The 14,556-nt window shown below is 29.8% G+C and overlaps 2 protein-coding genes across 4 annotated transcripts; one reads left to right on the top strand and one right to left on the bottom strand.

The window, feature by feature from the left end:
- The first annotated feature begins 401 nt into the window (after positions 1 to 401).
- Positions 402 to 2,346, top strand: LOC146526818 (enkurin). Its single transcript, XM_085206224.1, has 4 exons — positions 402 to 576; positions 859 to 1,149; positions 1,652 to 1,868; positions 2,054 to 2,346. Exons 1-4 carry the CDS (start codon positions 491 to 493, stop codon positions 2,222 to 2,224), a joined length of 765 nt encoding a protein of 254 aa, XP_085062350.1. The 5' UTR covers positions 402 to 490; the 3' UTR covers positions 2,225 to 2,346.
- A 123-nt stretch (positions 2,347 to 2,469) lies between these two features.
- On the bottom strand, positions 2,470 to 13,010 carry LOC146526817 (uncharacterized). 3 transcript variants are annotated; one of them, XM_085206221.1, is made up of 11 exons: positions 12,701 to 13,010; positions 12,124 to 12,243; positions 11,602 to 11,819; positions 10,906 to 11,114; positions 10,506 to 10,614; positions 9,934 to 10,151; positions 9,474 to 9,672; positions 7,479 to 7,553; positions 6,530 to 6,643; positions 5,729 to 5,920; positions 2,470 to 5,234 (listed from the first exon to the last, which is right to left on the bottom strand). In XM_085206221.1, exons 1-11 carry the CDS (start codon positions 12,776 to 12,778, stop codon positions 5,225 to 5,227), a joined length of 1,542 nt encoding a protein of 513 aa, XP_085062347.1. In that variant the 5' UTR covers positions 12,779 to 13,010; the 3' UTR covers positions 2,470 to 5,224. The 3 variants fall into 3 exon arrangements, with proteins under 3 accessions (XP_085062347.1, XP_085062348.1, XP_085062349.1); XM_085206222.1 differs by lacking the exon at positions 7,479 to 7,553; XM_085206223.1 differs by lacking the exon at positions 12,124 to 12,243 and having other exon boundaries at positions 12,701 to 12,981.
- Positions 13,011 to 14,556: the final 1,546 nt, after the last annotated feature.

The raw sequence follows: 14,556 nt of genomic DNA, 5'->3' as shown, positions 1-14,556 counted from the left end.
AGCCAAACAATTATCTTTTACGATAATTATTTCCCCTTATTTATTAGTTAATGTAATGTGAATGTAATTTTACTATTTTTAAATATAAACTAAATGTCTACATATAACCGTCTACATATATTTTGATGTACCGATGTTAATTAAAATAAATAAATCAGCTTCACGCTGTATCCCGCTCAGCAGGATAGGTAGAGGGAACCTAGTTTCAAGATACTTCGATGTTAATTAATATTCTATATAGTCTTTCATGGTTAATATTTACGTTTCTAACTTAAAAAAAAACATTATACACAATTTGGAATTTTACTATAACGCTAACACTATACAACTTTAAAAAAGCTTTTGAAACAACTTAAGCATAAACCAAACGGACTAAGTCACGGTTGCCATAGCAACTTATATTGTTATACTATTAGACTTATTTTTTGAATGTATTCACAAATTTATATTTTATTTTTATATTAAGGGTTGGACATAATACTTACTACTTATGTCGATTGTGGAAATAATTAATCATGATGAAGTTATTTATACTATATTAGATAAACCTCCACCGGAACCACCAAAGACTCCCAGGTATTTTTTTTATCATATTATATAAAATTATTTTAGATTACCTTTAGCCTACACGGCTAATTTCTTTTTTAAATATGTTTAAATAACCGTATAAGATTATAAATTTACATTTCTTAAAATGATTATATTTCATAATTTTAAATGACTATCGAAATAATAATGTAAAAATGGAGATAAATCTTTCAAATTATTTGTTCTGATATATTGTTAATATTTCAAAATTATTCGAAATTTGTTTAACTTAATGTTAAATTATCGCTAACTCTATTAACTAATTTTAAGATACGAATCCGAATTAGAAAAACAATTAAAGGAGATGAAAATTCCTAAGTTACGTCGAACATTTGGCTATGCCGAGACGCCTCTCAAGCCACCTGATCAATTCTTAAAAAGGGGTGAAGGTACAACACAACCAATTAAGAAATCAGATCACAAATGCTACGTAACTGGAAAATTACCTCCCGTCCCGAAACATGCTCCATTACGCAAGAAACCAGAAAGGCCAGCTACTAATTTTAAAGTTTTGAATATAAAAAAGGCGATTACGACTAAACCAAAGCCCGTGGAACCTCGGTAAGTGGACATTTCAATATATTTTTTAAAGACACACAGTTATAGTTGTCCGACCATAAACGAAGAAGTTGTTTGAATTGGCGTAGGAATTCAGGGGGATCCCCGCCAGAATTTTTATTAATAAATAATTTAAGCCTGCAAAATTTTAAAAAATCTATTAAACAAAAATATCACTTCTTTTCATTTCATGGTTGTTTGATCGGCTACCGCGAAATATCTGAAATATTTTCATTTCTCCGGTTGAGTAGTTCTGATGGTTTATATGAAAATAAAATAGTTAAGTAACGGGACTACCTATCATAGGATTCACATAAGTATGTACATCGCATTACATTAACAAGGTGAAAAACACGCAAGACTAGTAATAGTAATATATTACTGTATTCGGCGGAAAATGAGGAACGGAGTGTCCTAACACTAAGTACCCTCTGCCTGCCCTGTGTGCGGGATCCAGAGTAACGCTAAAAAAATATATGTAGTTACCAAAAATTGCGTTGTACAGATTGGTTGACACAAGAGATGGCCACATAAAAAAAATAAAAGGATCAGGGGAAGTCCCTGAATTTTGTTTGAGAAAAGATTTCGGACAAATGCCAGCATACTTAATGAACAGAAATAGGCGAATACAAAAGGAATTGGATAAAATTAAATACGCTGAGGATCATAAGGAGAGTCTTTGTAAACTAATTAGCGAAGAAGAGAGGCAGGCTTTATTGAATGTAAGTTAAATTTATTTTATTTATATAATTAACGATACATGATATATAATTACGTCTAATCGATCGAACGATCGAAAATGAATTTTTGTCCTTTATAAGTACTCTTTATAAAAATCTTATATTAGTTTGAATACAATTTTTAATAACATTATGTATAGAATGTAGATTTAACTATTTTTTCTCAGGATCTAAAACACAATTGGCAACTATTACAAAAAGCTTTCCTTCAATTACCGATGCTAACAGACACTATTCCAAAAATATTGAGGAAGACGAAAATGGAGCAAGAACTGCGCCAGCTAGAAAAAGATATAGCACTTGTAGAATCTAATCCATACATTTATATTTACGAGTGAAAATTCTTGTCACGTTTGGTTAAATATCGCTTTCGTTAGGCGTTTTAATACTTTATTAATTATGATAAAATTTATTTTACCAAAATGATATCAATGATGAACAATAAAGCAATTTTACTTTATTCATGTTTTGTTTTTTATAATCATTTCAAAATTAGGAATTATGCACGCTGTATCACGCTGTTATACAGCGTGTTGTTTTTATATAACGGTGGAAGAGACGGAAAAATCTAAACACAAAAATAAATAGAGTAAACCAACAATTTATTTAGAAAGATACACAAAATATGGAATGTTGACCTACTTACGTCCTAATTGACAAGATTGCAGACTAAAACTACGAACATTGAGCTTGTTGAACATCTAATTCTATAGGTAGGTAGATATGTGACTTTTTTATACTATGTATTATATATACATATAATAATAACACAATATTCAACAAGCAAATACAGGTACACAAAGAAACACAGAATTGTTGAACAATAAAAATCAGGGATGTTACGGATGAAATATTTCGTCGAATCTGGATACGCATTAGAGAAAACTTTATAGGTTTCGATTACGGATTATTACATATATTACGGGTATGTTTTAAATAATCTAATATTGACATTTATTGTATGTGCTATTCGTAGTTTATTTTTCTAGTAACAATTTCTTAAGTTGCCGGAATGACATCATTATTTGTGACATTGCCATCTTTTGAAGCAGAAACAAACTGTACGAATTATATAATGGAATCAAGATCCGGCGTTCTTGTTAAAAGTTAGAAATTTTTCAAAAATATTTAAAGTCTATGTATATAATAGCAAATATTTTGAACTCTATTAATAAAATTAAAGCTACATGGGATGCTATTACTAACCTATTAAATTAAAAGTTAATAATGTAGGGCGTTCCACAAGGATCTATTCTGGTCCCCTTTTATTTCTTCTTTATATTAACGATCTGCCTTTTTATGTGAAGAACCTATGTGATATTGTACTTTTCGCGGATGATACCTCTTTAATATTTAAGGTTGACAGATATCGCATATTCTTCGTTGGTTTGATGTTAATAATCTAATGTTAAATGCTAAAAAAACGAAATGCATTGAGTTTGCTTTACCAAATGTTAAAAAATATAATTTTAACCTAATAATTAAAGGAGAAACTCTCAATGTGTTTTCTTGGGTGTTACTATAGATGCCAAACTCCAGTGAAACAATCATCTGGAAGCTCAGGCAGATGAACTCAGCTCTGCCGCGTTCGCAGTTAAAAAAGTAAGACAAATGACGGACGTTGAAACTGCCCGACTAGTCTACTATACTATTTTCATAGTATTTTATCTTATGGAATGCTGCTACGGGGCAGTGCTTCAGATATAAATTCAATATTTATTCTCCAAAAAAGAACTGTAAGATATATTTATAAGTTAAGAGCGCGAGATTCTCTGCGAGATGTTTTCAAAGATGCAGGTATTATTACAGTTGCTTCCCAATTTGTATATTATAATATTCTCTTTGTCCGACAAAATATACAATGTCAGAGTAGAAATAGTGACAGTCATATGATAGGAACGAGAAATAAAGATAAGATTGTTACGCCAAGTTTTCGCCTCCAAAAAGTTAATAAATCTTTTATGGGTCTGAGTGTACGTGTATATAATAAAATTCCGCAGTGTATTCTAAGTTTGCTACCACCAAAATTTAAAGTATTTGTAAAAAAAGTTCTAACAAGTAAAGCTTATTACACTAAATGTAATGCAGGATAGTTGCCAGCTAATGTAATAAATTATACCATTGACTTTGAAAAGAGCAACTATTGAGTTTCTTGCCGGCTCTTCTCAGTAGAACTGCCTTCCGAACCGGTGGTAGCTTGCTTTTGCTAGGTTTGCTTATATGTTTATTCGACCATTGAAAAGTGCTTGTGATAGGCTATTTGAATATTTTAAATTTTAATTTTAATTTTCACATTTTGTAGTATGAAATTGTCAATTGTGAAATTTTACCCAAATCCGAAATTATACGATTTACGGTAGTTCTTTATTTAGTATATCCGATAGTTTGAAGGTTACGGACTTCCATAACATCCCTGTTAAAAATAATAATACATTTTAATAAAAAACATTGCTTATATATTGCACTACGCGTTGTAATACTTACCACGTAAAAAATTGTTAATAATTATTATTTACTTTAACGAATATTCGCGAATAACACCGAGCTAAGCAAATATAAGCGAAAATTATTTAATTTATTGCATTTTTTTTACACACCAATTTCAATGAAGTCTACAAGATCCATAAGAATTAGTAGTAAGGATATTAATAAAAATAGCGCTATTTAATATTATAATGATAATTTATAAAAATAAATGTTTAAATTTTATTAAGACTAATTGGAGATTTCGACTAGATTCGATGCGATCTGGAGGGAATTGTTTAAGTCCAAATCTCCCTACAGTTTTTACGTATTTTTTATGCTATCATAAAAATATCTACCAAGTGTATCAAGTTATATAGTTGGTTGATATTTTTAACTATACAGGGCTGTTCGGGGTGTTCTTAAAAAGGATATGTTTGGACTAAAAACTATTTTATTATTTTTATTCAATAGTTAAAAATAATTTTCAATATACAGAAATTTATTAAAAAGAGTCCTTAATAAATGCGTTAAGCACCCTGTATAGTTCATAAAACGTGATCGAAGACTATTATTGGCACAAATATTTGTAATACTAATTGAAAATTAACACTTAGAACTAAAGTGAACATGTAAAAATAATAAATTTAATAAAAAGCTAACACTATATAATTATAAATGTATAAAAAATAATATATACAGTTACTGAAAGAGATCAAAAGGTGAAATTATTGTTTTATACTGAGATCCTTTTACCCGTAACTTAATCTAATTTAAATAATAATAATTAATAATTTATAAAATATCCTCGTTAAGCAAAATATATTCTTACTGCATTTATAAATGAGCCTTTTCACGATGTTCTCTCAAGTTCTTTAGACAACTCTGAAACATTTTGATTTATTTTAATATGTAACGTAGCGTCGAACTTACATAATCAATTAATTATCTTGTTGAGTAAAATAAAAAACAATATACAATCAATTGTCAGAAATAAAAAAGGACAAAATCCAAGATCAGTGTAAATGGAATGATATAGGAAAAAGTGAATGATGGCGTTTTGCTGCCGGTAACAGAGTTAACGGTACCATAACTACATTGATGAGACGACGAAACGTCAGCACAGCTACACGTTTGGCCGTACACAAAGCAGTGTCGGTACCGATGCTAAACGTGGATATTGCAGAAGAAGAATGGAAGAAAGATGAAGGCCATGTATGTGCGGGCCATAATGAAAGTGAACGGAGCGAAAGAGGTATGAAGAGACCGTAGCGTCTGGCGCTCCGTTCTCTCTGGAAACACTGCTAGGGACAAAGCGTGAAGCTAAAAAATCGCTAACGCAAAGCTTAAAGCACAAGCCTATACAGAAAATAACTTACATTTTTGCAGTTTTCTTATTAATTTTCTGATATACAGACCCCTTGGCGAGCCCCGCGGGCCCCTTAGCAAGGGACGCGGGGCCTCGGGCAAGGGATAAAGGGCCAGTACATCGCGAGTCTGCACTTTCCGGCGTAACTACTGGTCCACAACGAAGTTCAGGGTTCGGACCGTTCCAAGTTAGGTAGTCTTCTCTAAAAGATAATGTGGCAGTAGAGTTTGTTCAATTAATTAATAAATCTATACATATAATAAAATAGTCATCGCTATCTGTTAACTTAACTCTACGCTTAACCGATGTAAATGCAATTTTCACCATTGTATTTTGGCAAACTTTTGTGTTCATTTTATTTTAATCGGTTCAAAAATAAAGCTATACCAATGTTTAATATTTGTTCGACAAAAATGCTACAAAATTGTAAGACTTAGTTCGGCGTTAAGTTCAGTTCACTCAACACACAATGTCTCAAAATGGTGCTGAAAGGTGATGGTCCCTATGCCTAGTTTTCTATATGACGAGATAAAGCGCAAGCAATACTTGTAAGTATAATTTTGGTGAATAAATATAACAACACTGAAGAACAGTGTAGTGATATAGAATTTTATTGCTATCAGTATAGAGCTGCGCGTTATTGCTTGCATAATGTGTACACATAGACGACATGTTAAAATTTCCGTTCCACACTAAAACATATATCACATATAGTAGGATTATCTCTATTATAATTTAAGATAGTTTTAAAATATCCAATAATTTCAAAATATTAAACGGTCTTAAATAAAAAAACATACAACAAACTTACAAAAGAAGACTGTCTTTCGGTCCCTGGCGAAGCGATTGATTAGGTCCATTGGGTGACATGGAATATTGAGATTTATGTTGACTTTCCACGATATTACTCGATTTTAGTATCGGCCTGAAATATCAGCTTTTATTCAAATAAAATAGTATTTTATTTAAACTTTTAGTATTAAGTTAGAAAATGTACTTTCATGCAGAGAAATACCTATGGCTATTATAAATCTATTTGTTAGTTTTATTGAAGGTAAATAATATTAAAAATGCTAATTAAAACAATGGACATGAATGTGATGACTGGCACTATATGTGGGTCTATATTTCTTATAACTCTATGTATACTAAAATGATTACTGATTGTATTGTCAAACATAATTAGGAAAAGTTTGATTGTAGAACAAGATATTCAGATTCCTAAAACAGTTTATATCCTAAGTAACTGTTATTGTATTGAATTTGACGCAAAAATTATACCCTATAATCAAATTACAAATATTTCTAATCTACGAATTCATAGTAAATGATATTCATAATAAGTGTGGTGTAGAATAATGTATATTTATTAAACTACATATACTAATATAACATTAAAGCGACGACACACAGAATCGAATTAATTATTAGACATCATGCAATAAAGAGAAGCAATTTTTTAATAACCACTTGCTTTATTTCATTTTTTTTATATTATCTTTTTCATGTTTAACAAACACACACAAATGTGTAACTATATATTATTATAACTATACACATTTTTAATTATACAATAATAAAATATATATAAATATTAAAATCAACACATTGTCTCAACAACAAAAAAACATATACGATAGTCACAACCAAAAACACAATAAAAAACGACAACTATATAAAAATAGCAATTTATACACACATATAAAAAAACGACATTATTATCATATCAACATTTATGAACATGCTGTATATGCACGTACTTCAAATGTTCCGTCCACGTCTTGAGGCGTCGCGCAACGGGAACGACCGGCGGCTGCGGCTCCGGGCTCGCGCAACTAACGTTTACATGAGTGATGGATGAGTGGTGCGACGAGAGTGCTTAGTTTAGAATTTCATTACACGAAATCGATAGTATATCGAAGTATAGTTGTTATTGGATGGTATGTATGTAGATTGTACACTATGGTTTTGGTATCTAACATATTATAATGTTTGAAATTCGTTAAGTGGTGTTTATTTACTTTGGGTAGTTTTAGTAAAAACCTCACAGATTTTGTAATAAAGAGTTACCTCTGAATACTTTAACGAAGTTGCCATAGTGAAAATATATTATCATATTCATTCACTATTCATACCTTGTTAGTTAATTGAAACACAATCATATGCGCACGCATAGGCGTGCGAATTTTAAAATCGGATTGATAGTGAGGATGGGATGGGATGGGATGGGATGGGATGGGGATAGGTAGCTTGGTTCTCGGAAATTTAGTTGCCATGGAGTGTTTCACCGGTGAACAGTTCTGTTCTGTGTAAAGGCTTATTACAAAAATGGCGATTCGTGCACTATTGCGCGGCGTCTATTTCGCTCTGAGTTTATTTTACATAATTTAAATCAATGTCCTAGTGAATGTGTTATCGGGGCGTCCAAGGTCAATAAGAACGGAAGAAACTGTAAGCGAAGTCGCGACGTCCGTACGGCCAAACCGAAACAGTAAATTCCGATCGCTATACAGACATGTTACGTAACTTTTTCTTCCCACAACTGCATAATTTTGAAGCCTACAACAGCAGGACCTGGTTTCAACAAGACGGCGCGATATCTCATACAATGAGTCCTTAGCGGTTGTTTACTGGAAAACTGACATCGCGAAACTGAAACCGACGACAATAGCCCAGCTCAAGAACAATTCGAAGAGAGTGAACGTTTGGATGGTACACATCTCAGTGATGTTATTTTAAAAAAATAAAATTTCCATGTGTTTACTTTATTATGAACAATGATTATCTTTCCTAAGTCGTGTAGTTTCTTTTCTATGATTTTTTTAACATTCGCATAACTTAATGGCCCATCCTGTCCATCCCATATAGATTATTTTATTGGAATTGGCTTGATACATAAGCAATCTCGTCATAGAAGATGCAAAAAGGCAGTGGAAATATTATGCAAATCTCATTATTCGTTTTCATACTTATTAATATGTTTTGCAATACATTTAAACTACCCTTTTTATATGAGAAGCTAAAAAGCATTTGGATGGAATCTTATTTTTGAAGCAGGTATAAATTTTACTCGTTTATGTTTTTTTATTATTTTTATTTAAAAGAAGAGAAATTATGAGTCATATTATATAAATTTATATTCCGGTTTAAGGATGTGTAACATTAAATAGCTTTCTTTGTTTAAAAAATATTCCCTCTTGGTTTAATTGTCTTTATGGAAATGACATTTCTTTATAAAATATAAAGAATGCTGTATTTAAATAGTAAAATCCATATTTGTTAAATAATTTCTAGCCAACTGTTGATAAATCAATTTCATAAGAAATTAATGTGTACACATCCTTATCAGATATATGCTTGGGTTTAAAATAAAAGTACTTTCCATATAATTAATAATTATTAATTCAATATTTTATTTATATTAGTATTTTTTTAGAATCACAATTGTATTATATTTATTATAAATATATGTGACGATAAATTAATATAGTGTTAAATTAGTTTAATATATTATTTTAAGATGTATTTTATATTAGATATTATTCTATTTGCTATTATTTAAACTGAATATATTTTGCTAGTTTATATTGAAAAACCTTTAAAAATATAATATCATTGTTAATAGAGCAAACAAAATGGTCTTAATATTATAAGACACCCTATCTATAATTAAATATAATATTTTTTACAGACATGACCAGCTAACAATAAAATTTATTTTTAAATATTTAATTATTTTTTTATAAAATACATACCCTTTCATAACATCCGTAGTTTCCGGTCGCCTCATATCTTTTATTTCCGCAGTAATAACTAGTTTAGGTGTTTCTTCTTCTTGGACTACAGCATTTAATATTTGTTCGGCTCTTTCTTCATTATAATCTACACTTTCTAAGGCTATGCATATTACTCTTTCTGCTACTTTATCGTATTTCTTTTGTAGTTTAATTTTCACTGTAAAGTGTAGGATTTTTTTAATATTTTTTTTAGTTAATAATAACTAAAAAAGTTGTTTTTCTTTAATGTTCTGGCATTGGTATGACACAATTTTTGTCTTTAATATATATCTTATCTAATCTAACCTAGCTTCACGCTATATCTCTAGCGGGGTGGTTAATTATATGTAGCCTTTGCATTATAAATATTAATTAGAAAACACCTGGTGTTACAAGTATCCAGACAGAAAACTAATTATTTATCAAATATTTGACTTACATTCATTTTTCTCTTCTAAAGTTTTCATAATAACCACTTTTTTCACAGGGTGAGGTGTTTCCTTCTCTTTTTTCTTCTGCTGTTTCATAATAGTTTCTTTTTTATTGAATCCCATAGTGATGAGTTCCTCACTTGCTTTCTGTACATTGTTGTCCTTGTTGGCTAATATGTCTAGGATGAGGGTTTCTTCAGCTTTCGGGAATATACTTTTTAGGTATCTGTAAATGTACGAAAAGAAATTACTTAATATTTGATTGTTTTGCTATTTGATTCATAAAACTTTGCTACAAATTTATTAATAAATTTTTGATATTTTATTTTTAGACAAATGAATTTTCTTATAATGCAAAGAAAATACATTTTATCTGTATCCCATACATAGCCATTCGCCTAAAGCATACAAAGTAGGCAGAGAGAACCTGGAAACTGTTAAGATACATTATTTTTCGTTTCCAACTGGAACATACAAATCTATCTACAAGAGACAAATTCAGTTCTACCATTCAAAATATAATCGCAGATATAAAAACTAAAAAAACATCATACATATATGAAGTATATATAAAACTTACTTTAATTTCATTTTAGGTGACTGATGTCTTGGTGCTTGGCCATCAACGGATTTTGTTGTTCCATAATAACTTGAAGCGCCTGATGTTGGTCGCAGAAGCAGAGGGGACCCTAGAATAATATACAACCATTAAAAATATTATCACATAATATTAAGATTTGTTAAAAATATTAAATAATCAATATTCCACCTTATATTACATATATATGGTATTTGTTATAAATTAAAATTTTAACCATGGGAATAATTCACTTTAAAAAAATATTTTCATTTTACCATGCTAATTAGATCAAGCATTTCACATACGATATTAATAAAGGAGTAAGAACTAGATTATATTTGCCTACATAACTAAATAAAGTAGATATATTAAACAATAAAAACATTTAAAACAGACTTACCTTGTGGTGTACCAGTCATAGGAGTATAATGATTTGAACTATGCATAGATCCCGACATTCCTCTAGCTAGTTGCAACGCGGAATACACTCCTAAAGCTCCTTTCTGTAAGCGAGTTGTCGAAGGAGACATTGTAAGTGGTCCGGGAGTTGTAATTGGATGTTTTTCCACTTGTAATGCACTTATTACTACTGCTTCACGGTTGTAATATCTAGAAATTGTAATATTTAGTGTAGTTTAATATAAGAAATAGTGGCTTGCCCTTGTTAGGCTGCCCACCATCCTTATTGGAAAATCTAGTGCTCTCCCATTTTTACAACAATTTAATATGATAGTACAAAGCAAATAATTATAATCAATTTATATATGACCGTCGTGGCGCAGTGGCACAAGGGTGTGACTGTAACGCGACGGTTGTGGGTTCGATCCCCCATTGAGGATGTGAAATATTTATTTACGTTTATATTTCCATTTCTTCGCACTGGTGTTGAGGCAAAAGTGCGGCGTTAAGTTCTGCCACTCAACACGCAATGCCTCAAGAATTCAACAAAAAGTGGGGGACGGAGTGCCTTAACACTAGGTTTCGCCTGCCTACCCTGCTGTGTGCGGGATACAATGTGAAGCTGATTTTTAGAATGGGGCACCTAAACATTAAATCCAGTGTCAGAGTGCTATAAAAAAAATCTATAACTACTTACTTTTTTAACAATATCTTAATGTGTGTCTCGCTAACAGTAGGAAACATAGCACTTATTTTAGTGACAAGCGCATCAGTATCAGAGTTCAATGTGAGGGAATCTTGAAATTTTTCATTTAAATGTGAAACTCGTCCCGGTAAAGGACTTCCTCTTGGCGTAAGACAGAGAGCTCGGCCAAGTATTGGACTATCATTTGGAGTTACAAATGCTTTTGAATCCTGTTAATTAAGATTACATTTAGAAAATTACAACATTGATTAATATTATTGAAGTAAATTGAATAGAGTAGTTCAAATAAGAACACTTCTGAAGTCTATGTAGCACAGTAGGGAAGTGTGCAACTGTATATGAAACAGTTGTGGGATTACTAGAACACTAGAGGTAATGGTAACACACAATTGAATTTGAAACAGTATTGTAATACTAGATTCTTTCTGACTTCCCTGCTATATGTTTGATGCAGGTTAAAGCTAAAAACAAGAAAAATACAAAGACATACATAAACTAAACTTCAATACTTACAATATGTGGTTTCAGCCCTTTCGGATGAAACATTTGAGGGCTCTGCTGAGCTTGGAAAGCATGTTGAAGGCGGACAGGGGATGGGTATGGGTGGACATGGTAGGGAGAACCGTGAGCTGACTGTGCAATCCAATGGTACAGACATGGATAAAAAACCACACTGTGAACAAGTGCTTGTGCTACACTCTAATTGAGACAAAATTTGCATAGTAGATTTTTTTGTATTTATATAATATAAATATTGATTTTTGGATTTCATTATTTTACCTTGTAATATTATACTAGGACTGCTACTATTTTCATTTTAACCTGGTTGTAAATAAATTTATATGTTATTTGATTTAATAATTTAATATTCATTGTTGTATAAGTTTGTGTTTTGTATAGTAAAATATAAAGATGAGAATATTTTTTTTCTTACTAACAATTATTTTTCACTAAAGATGGTATGTATATTAAATTAATTATATTAATTCTGATCTATTTTATTATTAATTTTTAGAGACACTATTATTGTGTCCAGTTCTTTAAGCTAAATCATTATATCATTGTCCATATATATAAGTTTAATATGTACCTGAGGATGAATGCACTCCAAAGCTATATGATGCGCGGCATTTTGTATAGATTTATGTTTAGAACGTATTTCTTCCATTTTAAAATACCTTAGTTATAGTTTTACTCGTAGTCTTTAAATATAAAACCTCATATTTAACATAAACGAAAAGATATTATTAAAAATTTCAATATATTTCTTGAATTTTTAAATAAAATAGAAAGAAACAATATGCATATTTTTGATATTTCCCTCCTTTATTTGTTTGGCAGATATATTATCTAACGGAAGCACAGCAAGCAAATAAATTAAGTAGTGACAAATATAAATAGTGATAAATTGCAAGCACTTTTAATTTAGTCGTATTATATTGCGTAACGCTTCCGAAAAATCAATATCGCATTGAGATAAGAGTATATAAAGCATCCTACTCACGTGTTTCGTTAACATAAGCGTATTATTTAAAAATGATTAAAGCTTTTGCTTGATTTTTTTTTATTTAGCTAAATGTTAAATTAAAAAAAAATTAATACATATAGAATAGTATTTGATTATACGATGTTATATTGTATAGATAATATAATGCCTATAATATGGTGTTATTATCTGTTTTGTGATCACTTTTTTGTTTTTTGCTCTTCTTTTATCCCATGATCAATGCATCTTTGCCAAGCTTCTACTATTAAAGTTTTTAATTATAAAAACAACAAAAGTAACAACGGAATCTAGAAAATTTAATGAAGATAACTGAAAATGACGAATATAATCTGAAGGATGACAAAATATTTTAAAATGTTCATTCCTCAATTACAGTAGACATAATTACATATGTAATTTATATAGTATTAAAATATATCTCAAGTTTGAGAAGAAGTGGGTTTTTGGGTGGGTTTTTACATGTCAAATATTTAAAAAATATTAAATTTAAATACAAAAACAATCTTTATTTTTTATTTATTGTATTCGTTTATTTTTACGTACTTCTTTTCGTATTCGTTTCTTTTAATATAATTACTTCTTTTTAATTTTATAAAACTTCAAAATATAATTATAAAAATAACTTCATCGACATCCACAAATTTAAATAGTAATTTTAATAATCAATACTTATAACTTGATCCTAATTAATGACATATTAAGAAAACTATTTTTTTTTTCACACAGCGTTTATAATATTAAAAAAAACTTTTATATAGTACAAATTAATGCAATTCAACTGATTATATTCAAACGTGACGTAGGTTATGCATTTATTTACCTTTTCTTAACTGTATTTCAGAATTTATTAACGAAAATAATTGAATACTGTAGTGTAAAAAAATTGTTAATTTTGTAAATATTTTCCTTTTCGAGCTTTACCGTTATTCTATTTCTAGAATAAGATAATATTATTTACTGTGCTATCTTTCATTAATTTAGAATTTACTTCCATAAATCCATAGATAAATATTTTTTAAAATTAATATAATAACTCCATCAAACCTGTCATGTAAAAGAACCTTTTTTGACATGTTTACCTTTTATCTCATGCCTTTGTGAATCGAGTATAGAAATCCACAATTATGACAACTGGTCGAACCCACAATATTATTGACAATACGTACTTTATTGGCCATGTTATTGTGTGAGACCAGGCCATAAACAATATACTAAAACATTTATTTTATTAACGGTACTGTTTTCAATATACTTCTACTTTAACCAATTAAGTACTTTGTATATACATAAAATATTTATAAATCTCAGAAATTAGCTTATTATTTAATTTTATTTGATATAATGTTACATAAGTAAACGAGTAAATTTCATTTATTCTACTACCGTCTCATTCATTGAACTGTGAAATATTTTGCACTTTCAAAAATTTTTGAAAGATG

Source organism: Heliconius melpomene, chromosome 21 (assembly GCF_056956725.1).
Source record: "Heliconius melpomene rosina isolate 202511_hmr_F chromosome 21, ASM5695672v1, whole genome shotgun sequence".
Classification (NCBI taxonomy): Eukaryota; Metazoa; Arthropoda; class Insecta; order Lepidoptera; family Nymphalidae; genus Heliconius; species Heliconius melpomene.
Note: the sequence above shows the minus strand (reverse complement) of the source record. Positions and strands in the feature narration are given on the sequence as shown.

Coding starts and splice junctions, on each gene's coding strand:
- LOC146526818 (XM_085206224.1), top strand. CDS start 491: ATGTCGATTGTGGAAATAATTAATCATGATGAAGTTATTTATACTATA. Junction 577..858: donor GAACCACCAAAGACTCCCAG/GTATTTTTTTTA, acceptor ACTAATTTTAAG/ATACGAATCCGAATTAGAAA. Junction 1,869..2,053: donor AGAGGCAGGCTTTATTGAAT/GTAAGTTAAATT, acceptor ATTTTTTCTCAG/GATCTAAAACACAATTGGCA.
- LOC146526817 (XM_085206221.1), bottom strand. CDS start 12,778: ATGGAAGAAATACGTTCTAAACATAAATCTATACAAAATGCCGCGCAT. Junction 12,244..12,700: donor TGGAGTGCATTCATCCTCAG/GTACATATTAAA, acceptor TGGATTGCACAG/TCAGCTCACGGTTCTCCCTA. Junction 9,673..9,933: donor TTTAGAAGAGAAAAATGAAT/GTAAGTCAAATA, acceptor TACACTTTACAG/TGAAAATTAAACTACAAAAG.